General features: G+C 37.1%; 1 protein-coding gene across 3 annotated transcripts in view; it reads left to right on the top strand.

The window, feature by feature from the left end:
• Positions 1-14,034, top strand: part of CDH10 (cadherin 10) — a 144,931-nt gene that overhangs the window by 107,915 nt on the left and 22,982 nt on the right. For all 3 annotated transcript variants that reach the window (XM_039328068.1, XM_039328069.1, XM_039328070.1), the window contains 3 exons: positions 1,085-1,204; positions 5,170-5,337; positions 13,717-13,904. In XM_039328068.1, the coding sequence (XP_039184002.1) occupies positions 1,085-1,204; positions 5,170-5,337; positions 13,717-13,904 (476 nt within the window). The remainder of the gene's footprint in view (positions 1-1,084; positions 1,205-5,169; positions 5,338-13,716; positions 13,905-14,034) is intronic.

The following is a 14,034-nucleotide window of genomic DNA, read 5'->3' on the forward strand; positions in this document are numbered from 1 at the left end:
ATCTCCCAGCCATCTTTGAAATGATATATCCTCTGTTCTCATGACTGTTATTTTGTAATTACAGAAAATGCTAGAATAGAAACCATTTCAAAAGTACATAACAAGTTCAGAGGCAGGAGCTGCCAATATCTCTTCAAGGAAAATAAATACTTCATGTGCGTTACATTCCCTGGCCTTTTTTTTTTTAAAAAAAAGGCTTTAGATAAGTATGTGTCGGTGCTTTTATCACCCAAGTATCCATCAAGAACAAACAATACATATATTATTTTACATAATATACGAGGAAAACATCCTTGCCTCAAGAAGCAACACTCATATTGCTGGTGAAATGCAGCAAAAGTTCCTTGTCAACTAAATATTTTTGAAGTCACAGAACTGCCAGAAAAGCACTAGCATTTACTTTTTCCCTGAAACATTCCCACCCTGCCAGTTGATAATGTGTCAAAAAGGAACACATACAGTATGGTGTTAACCTTCTAAAGATGCTCTCAGGGTTTTGAGACCTAAATGTTGGAAGCAACACTGAAATGACATGCTGAAATAATGGTGTTTTTTTAGTTTTTTGAGAAATTATAGAAAATATAGCTTATCACTAAAAATGGTGCCTCAGCTATCAATGTTCTGAAAATTGTCTGAAAAGGGGATACCTTTATTTTTTTTACCTCTCTGTCAAAGGACTGACTGTAGGAAAAATGAGAAAGAGAGAGAGAGGGTGAGACAGACAGACTTTCAGTGAAATGTATGTAATTCTGACAGACAGACTTTCAGTGAAATGTATGTAATTCTGAACATTCCAGAATATGATTTGGGAAAGCCACTACTATGATGAAAGAGAATAAAAGGGGGGAAAAAAACTGCAGCTTTTAGTAAGCAGCATGAATCTCACAAATATCTGATGCTGAGGTGTTTTCATTCTTATTGCAGCGAAGATAATATAATTATCTTTAGGCCCCTCAGCTCTCTGGTCAAAATATAACGCTGATAAATGTTTTCATGAATAGAGCAATGGTAAAAAAAAAAAAAAAAGAAAAAAGGGCATTGGTTTTGACATAATACCTAATTAATTTCCGTTTCAATTTTCTAGGTACTTCTGTTGTTCAAGTCACAGCCACTGATGCTGATGACCCTTCATATGGAAATAGTGCCAGAATTATCTACAGCATACTCCAGGGCCAGCCATATTTCTCTGTGGAGCCAGAAACAGGTGTTGTAGTTATTGTTCTTAATTAAGAATTTCTGCCTTGTCAGAAAATGGTACTCACATTATTTTTCAGCTGTATGTCATATTCAAAATAGTTTAAATTCTTTTAAAGCATAAGAGAAAATGTTACAATTACTATAACTTAATTCAGATCTGGGTACTAATTGGGTAGCAATTAAATTTTGATATGGATTTACCTAAGAAATTGTTTCCTAATCTGAAGCTAGGTGAAAAGGGTTAAACAAAGGTTTCATACCATAAAAATGATTAATAATAGCTATTTCAAAGATTCTGGGAAGTTACATAAAGGAGAATATTTATAGCTCAGGTTGAAATGGGTTGGTTGTAGCTCAGGATTGGTGCCTTCTGAGCTTAGTTGTTTTCTTGCAGACATTTCATTACCCAAGCTAGGTAACATCATCAGTATTAGTAAGGAGTGGAGTTTGCTCTCAGTTTATATTCTAGCAGTTTGCCCTGTCAGTAGGGGTGGTCATAGAGGTTCTTTGATTGGGCTGTTTACTGTTAGCTTGCTGGGTAGATTGATCCCCACCAACACTGACAGGGCAAGCCACTAAAATATAAACTGACAGCAAACTGCACTCCTTACTAGCACTGATGATGTTACCTAGTTTGGGTAATGAAATATCTGCAAGAAAACAATCACGCTCAGAGAGCATCAAGCACGCAACATTCTGTAATTTATCTGAATCCTGTGCCTGATACTATATACAATTTATATATCGTTAAAATGATAGTCTAATTTTAATAGGTACAGGGGCAAAGCAGCATAATAGATGTTTAAAAAATGCTGTATCTGAATGAAAACTCACAATTCAATTCTATAGAAAACTTTAAAAAATGTTGAAAGTTAATAATGGTGATATATATGATGCATGGAATAAGTAATGTGAGTATCCAGTTTCAGAAAATCAGTGGAACTAAGTCTGAAAAATAGTTAAACTATTTTGTACCTTAAACCTTCATTTAAGAAAGATTTTCAAAACACCTTTCCAACTATTGCCCCGTTGGTTTGTTATCAGTGGTATGCAAATTTTAAGCTATGCATCTCTTAAATAAGTTAGCAATGTAGCCAACAGACTCTAAAATCTTGGGAACTCAGGAGGCTGAGTTCAGAGCAACTTATTCCATATTGGATCACTGTCTGATCTTATACCATTTCACAGAGAAATACTCCTGAGAACTAAAATATAATCTTTTTGTGACTTAAAAGCAGTTTGAGACTCTATTTGTAGAGTATTTTATGGGGAAAGATAAGAAAATCCTGAATTGTCAGAAGGCAGTTTTGTCTCATAATGCAATTATACTCTTAAGTCCCTTTTGCAGATTTGATATAGTCCCAATAGTGCTTAACTAATTCACTCCCCTCATTCAACATGGAGGGAGAAAAGGTATGTTTTGGCTCCAACAGTGTTCAGATTTTATATAAATGACTTAGCAGCTTCTTTGGAATTGGAAGATTTTCTAAAGTGATTTTCTAAACTGAAATATAAACATATATATATATATATATATATATATATATATATATATATATATATATATATATGAGACTTATATACCGCTTTAAGTGCAAGCACTCTCTAAGCGGTGTACACCAGTAAGCAATGTATATATATATATTTACATTGCCCCCAACAATCTGAGTCCTCATTTTACCTACCCCGGAAGGATGGAAGGCTGAGTTAGCCTTGAGCCGGTGAGATTTGAACTGCTGACCTGCTGAACACAGTCAGCTAAAGTGGCCTGCAGATGTTGGTTCCTCTTTTTTGACTGAGTTTTTATGTTCTTCAATGCGTGCACTTATTCTTATGTTGAATTAACATTAAGAATGCTGTCTTAATGTTGTGTTTGTGGAGGATCTTACTGAGTTTGTCTGTGGTGCCTTTTATGTAAGGGAGGAAAATCAAGGAGTATACAAAATCCCATGCACCGCTTATCCCACCACATACATCAGACAAACCAACAGAAGAATAAGTGCACGCATTGAAGAACATAAGAACTCAGTCAAAAAAGAGGAACCAACTTTTTCCCTGGTCCAACACCTTAAAATCACAGGACATGAAATTGACTTTAAAAAGACCAGAACTATCGCCAAAACTGAACACTTTAATAACAGAATAATCAGAGAAGCCATCGAGATAGAAAAACGCCCACACAGCATGAACAAACGAGATGATATCTCCCGCCTACCAGCCATTTGGAAACCCGCCCTTATTGACAAACGAGTCCCTAACACAAAGCATGACACCAGACCCACACTCACGAAAGCCACACAGGATGTCACCACCACACGTCCACGCAAAAAGCAAACCCAAACCCACACCGATGATGAGGCATGACCACAAACCAGAAGCCAGACCACAGCTGCATCATTAGCCACTTTAAACCCCTCCAATCCATACATGAAGCAAACTGACACCCACCATGAAGATGAGGCACGAACGCGAAGCCAAACAATAGCAATGCTCACCATCTCACATCCCCCTGCAATTCAGATTAACCTGAGCACAACAAAGCCCCCACCCAAACAGAACACTCCCCCAACCAATCAGAGCACAGCCAACCCCCCATCCAATCAGAACACAGCCAAGCTCCCATCCAATCAGTTCATACCCCCAGTGACAGTTAAAAGGAAGAAACAGCTACGATCACACATTGCTCCTAGAAGGCACGAAGCCGAAAAAACCAGCCTGAAGATGACGAATGAGACTTCGTCGAAACGTCGCCAAGACACTTCCAATTTGACGCGGGAGAAAACCCGAACAACCAAAGACCTACATGTATATATATACGTAGGTCTTTGGTTATTCGGGTTTTCTCCCGCGTCAAATTGGAAGTGTCTTGGCGACGTTTCGACGAAGTCCTGAGGATGACGAATGGGACTTCGTTGAAACGTCGCCAAGACACTTCCAATTTTACGCGGGAGAAAACCCGAATAACCAAAGACTTACATACAAACACCCGCGAAAACCTCAGAAATATATATATATATATATGAAATGTCCGTAAAAATGTGACTCCTGGGTATGTTCATATCATAAAATAAATAACTCATGATCACCAGGAGAAATAGGAAAAAAAAATAATAAAACCAAGCTTTCGTCGGGAACTTCTGACATCATCAGGGTTATAGCCAGTTAACAGAAATGCCTTAAATAAGGTTAACTAACGTTTTGCGCCCGGCTCCTAGACCGCATCATTGGCCCCAGCCGATTAGATTGTATTCTAGTCATTTCTTTGATGTCAGCACCCAGCTCTTTTCTATCTCTCCTTTGAACATTCTTACTGGATGCTAGGTTTGTTAAAATCCTTTCATCCTCCTCCTCTTTGATGATGTTTACCTTACAATTCTGATTTTGTCAAGCCATGGGACTGAAAGGACTGAAAACAATACTCCAGATGTAAAAGAATGGATTTAGAAGATATGTTCTTTGTCACTTGTTAAAAAGTCTTTATAATGAAAAAAATAAGAAGAGCAGTCAAAGACAAAGATTAATAATAGTAACTAAAAATATGTAGGAGAGAAGTTGTGCACATTATGCAAAATGAAGTGGCAGTTGCGTTTCAGATAGTGGATGAATTATATTTTCCCCTCTTCCTCAAAAGTTCCCTGCTTTTATTAAAATAAACACATGAGGGAGTATGTTATGCAAAAAAAATCTTCCTTTTTTTTTTAGTAGTTTACTATTTTAGAGAGGTGGTTGTTTTTGTTCTTAATATGCAGAGCATTCAAAAATATTCCCTCAATGTCTGCACTTGCAGATTCAGAATTGCTGTTTAATGTATAAACTTCTACTTAATATATAATTGCGACTATTGCCTACTTGTAATTTCTGTGTTCAGTGTATTTATTAAACTGTGCTTGGCATTTTAAAATTCTTTTCTAGATAAATAGACATATTGTTCCATACAGAGTGATGACAAATTTTTGTTGGTTTCTTTTTCAGGCATTATTAGAACAGCTCTGCCAAATATGAACAGAGAAAACAGAGAGCAGTATCAGGTTGTTATCCAGGCAAAAGATATGGGAGGCCAGATGGGAGGATTATCAGGAACCACCATGGTGAACATCACCCTGACTGATGTCAATGACAATCCACCTCGATTCCCTCAGAGTAAGCTTCCTTTAATTGTCCTTCTGTGCTGCAAAAAATACCAGAATGATTAGGCAACTACCATCTGGTTTAATGTAAAAAAAAAAAAGTTTATGGAACACATACAAAAAAGGCTTTATCCACAGATTTATTCACCATTATCAAAAAGTAAAATAACATGTTACAGGAAAACTTTGTGAAGAGGGAAAACACAGTTGCAAAGAAAAATTGCTTAATATCGGATAATTCTTAGCATAATGGCAGAGAATGATATTCTTTTGCCCTCCCCCCTCCACGAAAGGAATGGAAGAAATAACATTAGTATGTAAGGATTGGAAGTGATCTTGGAAATTATTTAGTTCAACTAACTACACAATACAGGAATCTACTGCTTCAGCATCTCTACCAGATGGCCATCCAGTTTATACTTCCTACAAAAAAGGGTCTGCCACATCCCAAGCAGTCTGCTCTATTGTTAATCAACTCTTACTGTTAGGAAATTTGTCCTGATGTCCAACTGAATTTGTAATTAAACCCATTGTTCTTTATTCTCTTTTCCGGAACAATTCTGTCCCATCTTTTACATGATAACCAACCAGATAATTGAAGACAGCTATTGTATCATCTTGCTCTTTTCTCTTGTCAAGGTTAAACATATCCAAAGTTTCCAACTGTTTCCTATAAACTTGTGCTTTTCCCCCTTTATAGATACCTTCTATTAATTGCTAATATATTAATTGTTTAATTAATTGTTTTCTTCTGAACATACTGTGTTTTGCCAGTTCCTTTCCTAAACTGTACTCTGAAATGAATGTTCTACAGTAGGTACAGACTGACCAAAGCAGGATAAAGAAGAATGATTTCTTCTGAGCTTGACTCTGTAATAAAAGTTTCAAGAGCACATACTGTATCTACAGTATTTACTGATGTTTGGAAGTTAATAATTTAAGCAACATAAACCAAAATATGAATGCTTTTTGTAGCAAAACAAGGGTTGCTTAAAGATGAATATAATTCAGAGTTACAGATTGAAACAGGAAGCTTCCATTCATCAGACCAAAGCTATTTAAAGAAACTTCAAAGAGCCATAAATACAAGGCCAAATGTACATAGTTAATATATTTTAGGGTAGTAGAGAGCTTGTTATGCATTTCAATTTTTTAAAAAAATACTGAAAAAGTTTTGGAAAGAGCTAATCTTTGTCTACTCCATTTCTTTCTCCTTATTCAGTTTATAAAATCAGACAGCAGGAAGAAGGATTCAAGAAGGTATTTGTAGATCCATTCTCAATGTTTCTCAAAATTATTTTTAAATAAATAACAACCACTCTTTTACCAAAGGAGACTTTTTGTAGCTGCCAATGCATTGCTACATCACATTTTGAAAACATATCAGAGACCAATAGGAGAGCATGTTTTTAACAACATTTTTTTTTAACAAAAATAAAACCATAGACTTGGAAAATGGCATTTGGACCATCAGGTTCAATTCACATTTAGGTTATTAATTCAGGCATCCCAGATGTATTCCATAGATCTCTCGGGAGAGTGGAGGAAGTAATCAATCTTTTATCACATTTTATTTACAACACACACAATAAGGCTACAACTGCATGAATGTGTCACAATTATGATGTTTTTGATCCCCTTCCACCCATGGATACCCCCTGTCAGATGGATGACAATCTAGCCTCCGCTTTAAAATCTCAAGTAGATAGAGCATACTGTCAATAATTTTTAGTTGCAATAAACTAAAATTATTGCAATACTTGGACTTGATTTTTATTTTTCATTTATTTTTATTTTAGCTGAAGCTTATGACTTTGAATCATGAGAATTGGGAGATAATCTTCCAGATCCTCTGGTGATCCTTTTCCTCTGTAGTGATTATCTGCATAATGTAGTGCTCTTTATTCCTTCTCTTTGTTTGCACATAGTAGAAAAGCCTAGTCCCTCCTTATAGCTTCCTTATGGTAGCTAGCCTTTCACTGGACTAATTCATTTGACTGATAATAAAGAGGGTTGAATTACTTTTATAGTCTCAGGAAACTGGTCAGTTCTCTATTTTGTGATCTCAGGATACTGCTGGAAGTTAGGACTGCACACATTTCTATTTGGTTGAATTCCCTCCTTTCCCTTTACTACAATGTATATCTGTTTATGGGTCTTCAGTCTGGGTTTAGAAGCTTAACAGGTTTGGGCCTAGTTAATCCAAGGGACATTGGGACTATAAACTAGACTGGGAAATGAAAAAATATGGAAGAGGACAGTGCCGAATCACTTCTCTAATGTTGCAAAGAAAACTGCATGATTGTATCAAATCAAACTCAATTTGAGGGCATATTTACTTTTATCTTATAGTTATATATGAACTTGGTAAGATAAACTCTCTTTTTGCTATAAGACATTTTTTAAAATTAAATATTCTTCCTCCCCAGTTCCCTTGACAGCCTCTTTATTAATGAGGCTTATATCATGTTAAAAGAAAGTAAATGAATGGGCTTGTGAAAGGAGTTGATTCATGTAAGTGCTAAAGGCCTTATTGATTCCTTCTTAAAAGAGAATCAATAACATTCGTGTCAAATGTGAAACTGTACATTTAAGGTATCTTATCTCTTGTCTGATTTGCTGACTTGATTATGGATCAAGAGGACTTCTGAAATTGGAAGACCTTACACAGTTTATTATCAGAATAGGGTTGTGCTAGTATTAATGACAAAGAACTAGTCACACTTATGGGCACTTTTCTGAAGCCTTGTGAACACAATCGATAAGTGACAAGTGTTCTGAGTCAAAAACAAGTCAAGTATTTTTTTGCTGGAGATATTTTCAGCACTAAAAAATTAAAATGTAAACTTCTCATACCTTTTCCCCTTTCTTTTCTCTTTATCCCCACAACAGCCCCCTGAGATGTGCCAGAAAAACACCACTTCATGGAAAATCTATTGTGTGCTTAAGTCTCCTTAGTTGCAGATAAATTTAGTTAATGCTCTAATACCTGTGTAAGGTTATAAGGGTTTTTTTTTATTTTTGTTTACTGCTGGACTTTTAATTCTAGTGTTTACGTTGAACAACTCCTCCCTTCTCCAGCATTTTGACATTAGTTTTATAATCCTTCTGCAATTTGATGCCTTCTAGAAGTGTTGGATATCATTCCTAATCAAGATAGGTCTAAATAGAGAAAGTTGTTTTAGAGTGTGTGCTTAATTTACAGAGAGTAATGGGATAGCCCCTGTATGTCATAAGCATGGTTCCATGTAATATGCTTTGCTTTCATAGCTCCATTCACCTTCTGCAAAGTAGAGTGGAGAATATTTTAAATATTTTCCTAGGGAGTCAGAAATATTCCCAGAATTGTCAAGAGTGGGAGGGAGCTTCCTGAAAAGCAGCTTAACCTGTCTGTAACTGAACTGGAATTGGAAGCCATAAGGTTTACCAGTGGGAGTATAATCTTTCCATCTTATAGTGCTATTCAAATGATGTAACGTCCTATTAGCAGCATCAGGAAGCATTATATATGAAAAAAGGTTTCTTACTGGTTGCCAGCTGTGATTCTCTGCCTATTTTTGACAGCAGAGGAACTAAGTTTCAGGAAGAAGATTTTTGTTGAATAAAGCATAGCTTTATTTATTTATTCCTCTCTGAGATTTGAAGAAGTTCCCACTGAAAATATTTATAATGATCTTTCTGGGTTTTTTTTCCACAAAATCCAATTTCTTCTCATGAGGGGAAAAAAGAAAGAAACAACTAAGTTTGTTGTCAGCAGTATTCCAAACGAGTTCAAGAGCATTCTGTAAAGTGCTGTATGGCAATTCATGCATTGCATGTTCCTTAAGAAGACATTAGGAAAACCACTGAAATGGAAATTATAATTACATAATATTTACCTAAATTTTAAACTTACTCATTTTGAAAATGGATACTAAAGAATGAAGTCATATTTCTCTGAAATTCAATCTATTCATTTTGAAAAGGGAACATTTAGGGAAAGGGAACATTGAGCAAGTCAATTTATTTTAGAAGAAATCTGTGCCTAATCTCTTGCACTTTTTCACCAATTTCACCAATGATGTATATAAAACGTATAGTATGTGTATATTTTTGTGTTATGTATGTGTATGGGTAGATACTGTATATACTTTCTTTTGATAGCAGGTAACAGCTTTTCATTTTTAATGTGTGCCAGTGTGCTTATAGTAAAAAATGATAATAAAGGTTATCTTAATATTATATAGCTGTGTTTTAATGGTAATTTAAAAAAAAAGATGCTGAAAAATTGGTTGAAAACAGCAGAATTGAATGTAGAATTGATATAGACCAGATTTCCATGCTCCCTTGTGTCAAATGGAGGCAAATCAAATATGGTTGAAATGAGTCCTTGGTTTTAATTACACCTCATCTTGTCCCTGACTACTACAGTTTCTGATTCTTCCAATAGGAAAATATAAATGAAATCCCAACTGATTGCTGATGAGACAGGAAATAATAAAACACATTTTTTTTTTCTTAGCAGAGAGTCATGGATTGGTGCATAAGCCATCTGGTACTGGCACAGGAAATGACAACTCTGTGTCTTTATTAAAATTATTTTATAAATGTGATTGCATTCTTTTTTCTCAAAGTAGAAGCAAGGATGAGTAGTTTCCTTGGAATTTCACTAGGGGATTATGGTGGTTCTGTTGACTTTGTGAGAGAGATTAAGATAGAAGCTAGAACAGCGGTTCTCAACCTGTGGGTCGCGACCCCATTTGGGGTCGAACGACCATTTCACGGGGGTCACCAAACAACGCAGTCCGCCATTTTTTCCCCTTTTCCTTAGCTGTGCTACTCCCTCTTATCCTATTGGCTTTTGAAAGCCAATAGAATAGACTCTCTTGAATAGAGTCTAATTGTATTGGCTTTCAAAAGCCAATCGGAATTGTCGAGGCTGTCTCTGCCCTGCTGAGCCCACCAAAAATCCCAGTCTGCAAACGGTGCTACAAGTTGTCTGCAGCTAAGGCGAGCTTTCTGGAAGTTTCCACCCCTCCCTGCTGAGCAACTACTAAATGTAAGTAAAAGACGGCCAGGGGTGGGAGGCCGGTGGGTGCAGGGAGGGTTGCTGGTGTGTGTGGGGCCCGGTGGGTGGTCGCCCTGCACCCTCGCTGCTGCGTGCCATGGCCGCCCAGGAGTGCCTGGGCCTGCCTGCCACCGCACTGAATGTGCGGGGGCCAAAGTAAGGCTAGCGTGGCAGCGGCAGGCGCAGGGAGGGTTGCTGGCGTGCATGGGGCCCAGCGGGTGGTTTACCTCCCTTGGGCTGGGCCAGCTGGTGGCCCAGCTGGTGGTCGGCCTGCGCCATTTCTGCCGCTTGCCAGCTATGCCTCGGCCGGTGCACGGGGTGGCACCACACATGCACAGCGCTCCCGGGCCGAGGTGGTTGCTGGGCGATGGCCTGCGTGCACCCTCAGCCTGCCCAGCGTGCGCTCCAGCCGCAGGAGAGGAAGCAGAGCGTGCGCACCTCCTGCCCCGCCCACAGAGAAATACAAGTAGTCCTCAACTTACAACCACATGATTGGGGGTTGCGGCATTAGGAAGGTTGAGAACCACTGAGCTAGAGGAAAGCTGATTTTGGTAACTTTCAGACATTGCCAGCTTCAACCCTCACAAATTACAAATACTTTTGAAAACCAGCAGGAGCAGTTTCCTCTTCTGTACTCTGGATTTCTTTTGAAAGTCACAAAATGAAGCCTATTCATTTCAAGTGAATTGAGAAGAGCTGTGCAATTTGGCAACGCGGTAGAAACTGCTAGAGTTATAAAAATGATTGATTGTGATTTTATATTACTTCAAGGCTTTCAGAGCTTTTTAGCTCCTGGAGGCAAAGTGCATATAAAGCACAATAATGGTAATTTATAACTTACCTCAAAAATCTAGGTGCCCTGCTTGTTTATGGTCTAATGAGGCACAAAAAAGAAAAGGGAAATAAAATATAAAGAAAAGAGTGTTGGAAACTTTCTCTCACACACACATTTCTCTCTGTGTACTTCTCTTCATGATACGACTCAGCCTCAGTATCTTAACAGATTTCTTTAAAAAGCCAAACTATTTTTTAAAAAATAACAATAATAACAAAATCCTTTCTTTTTCATGCCTTGCCTGGAAACTAAACATTACCGGAATAGATAGATTTTCAGCAAACTGGCTTCTACTGGAAGAATGGTTTTCCTTTTTCAAAATAAACATTTTCACTAAATTTACACTCACTTGAGGCTATTGCTGCAAGAAATACAGATGGGGATGTTAATGTTCAGTTTGCCTGTGCCAGGAGAGACAGAAGCCCACACAGAGAAACTTGGCTTTTTTTGCACAACACATGCTACACAAGAGAAACCATCAAATACTACAAATTCAGGCATGACTCCATCAAAAATAAGCCCAGTACAAATTGTGCTGTAATGAAAGAGAAATGCCCAAGAGCAATATTTTATGACTCTGCAGACGCTATTAATTTCCTTGAATTCCTACGAATCACTTGCAGTGATTTTTTTTTTAAAGCAAGTTTTCAATATCAGGGATTGGAATGCAGTTCCTTCTTCACTTCACCTTCTTACTGCAAGCAGTAAAGTACTTCAAGGAACCATGGGGATGTTGGAAAAGACACTCACAAATCCAGGTCAAATCATCGCCTGAAAAAATTGGTGGAACTTGCAAATGATTGCAGTACTTGGATTTGATTTTTTTTTTATTTTTGACTCATTTTTATTTTAGCTGAAACTTATGAGGATTAAACTTAAGTGCCAGAATACATTATTGCAAATGTTAGTGGCAGGTTGTTTGCCCCTATTTAAGAAAGGACTTATTCAAGTGAAAGTTTATGCACACTTGTATTATGGTTACTCAAAACTGAATGGGGTGCTGCTTATTTTTGTAATTACAATACCGACCCTCCCCCCAGACACAACTTGGGAAGAATTGCTGAAGTTTATTTATCCTTTTACAGTCAAAACTTAAAATGAGCACAGCTACAGAGCCTCTGACAAGCTTGTACAAAGCAGTCCTCATAATGAACCTTAAGAATTTTACCATTATCCATTTGCAAATAATACTGTTTCCTCCAAATCTATTGGATTGTATTGCTATTTGTACTTTCTCTTTAGTATTTTACTTATTTATTTGCAAATGATTATTAGTATTCACTTGGGTCTATACTTAAAATACCATTTAGAGAAATTGCACTTTGCAATTGCACTCACTGTGAAAACCTTCTGTATTTCTTCATATTTTTTTTCTTTTACCCACCATGCAGTGATGTATTGTGGCTGGTTAGGTACTTGATGATAATCTAACGGTATGCGAAAATACGTTCTCCGGTTTCTTTCACCTAAAATACACTTCTGTTTATCCCTATTTTAGAATTTCTCGGATGATGATTTGGGTTAATCTTATCATTGCAAAGTACCCAAAGATATTATATTTATTACTTTTTATTTCTGTTCTTACACATCTCTCCAATCATACTGCAACCTCCCTGTGCTTTCTGAACCAAAAAAGGAATTAGGAATTAGGCAGAAAGCTTGTTTCCAGTTTTTAACTTTTCAAAAGAAGGGTCTGTCTGGAAGACTCCATTTTTATGAATCATTAGGTTTTTGGGTGTTTTATTTCAAGTTGCAGTAGCCTCTCATTTTTTTCATCTCACTCCTATGTAGCCAATAGAGTGTGCATTGGCCTTATTTGTCAACTGTATAGATACAGGGCTTTTTTTGTCATAGAACGCCCAGAACAGAGTGCCGGCACCCTACCTTGTAGGGTAGGCAAGGTGGGTTGTATGACGTGTGTGAATTCTGGCACTTTTTTTTTTTTTTACAAAAAAAGCACTGTATAAATATATAATAGTCACCAGCTATAGTAGCCCATAGGAAAAGCACAGACTAGGCTGTCATAAGCTTCTGATAAACTAGACATAAAAAGATTGGGAGAGACAGGATGGTGTTTCTTGATCACTGCATAAGTAAGGTAGAGTAAGTAAGAGTCTTTCAGCCAGTCCCATAGGCCTTTCTTGGAAATTTCCTCTTCTTTTTAAGTATGTTGAACAATACAATGATTGGAGGGAGGATTGATTGATCTATGGAATAATTTTTCATCATAACACAATTTGAAATGCTGGGAAAACAAGTTCTTAGACTGCCCAATAGGATTAGCAGACTATATTTAGCAAGCTACTAAAGTGCAAGTTTGCTTTTGAAAGAGTCCATTTGAAAGCATTGACTCTGCAGTTGAGTAGAAACCTGATGCTCTTGAATTTAAATCTATAACCTTCCTCTGCATCATTCATTTAAAAATAATTCATATGTTTCTTGGCCAAAGCTATCATACCAGGGTCTTAATCAGATTTCTTTTACATATTACTGATTATTCTTCTTTGCAGGTTCAGTCCATCTACGCATTCCAGAATCTTCTCCAGTTGGCACTGCCATTGGAAGCATTAAAGCCTCTGATGCTGACATTGGGAGAAATGCAGAACTTGAGTACAGAATTATTGATGGTGATGGAAGAGACATGTTTGATGTTGTAACACAAAAGGACACACAGGAAGGCATTATAACAGTACGAAAGGTGGATATTTTTCAATGTGATGCATTGTGTGCTTGGAACTACTAACCATTCAGTCCTTTCCCCTCCCCCACAAAAAAAGCAAAGAAAACCATGAAAAATACTCACAATTTGGTTTTGTTTTAATTCACAC

Source organism: Crotalus tigris, unplaced genomic scaffold (genome assembly GCF_016545835.1).
Source record: "Crotalus tigris isolate CLP2741 ecotype Arizona unplaced genomic scaffold, ASM1654583v1 scf7180000024370.6872682, whole genome shotgun sequence".
NCBI classification, from domain to species: domain Eukaryota; kingdom Metazoa; phylum Chordata; class Lepidosauria; order Squamata; family Viperidae; genus Crotalus; species Crotalus tigris.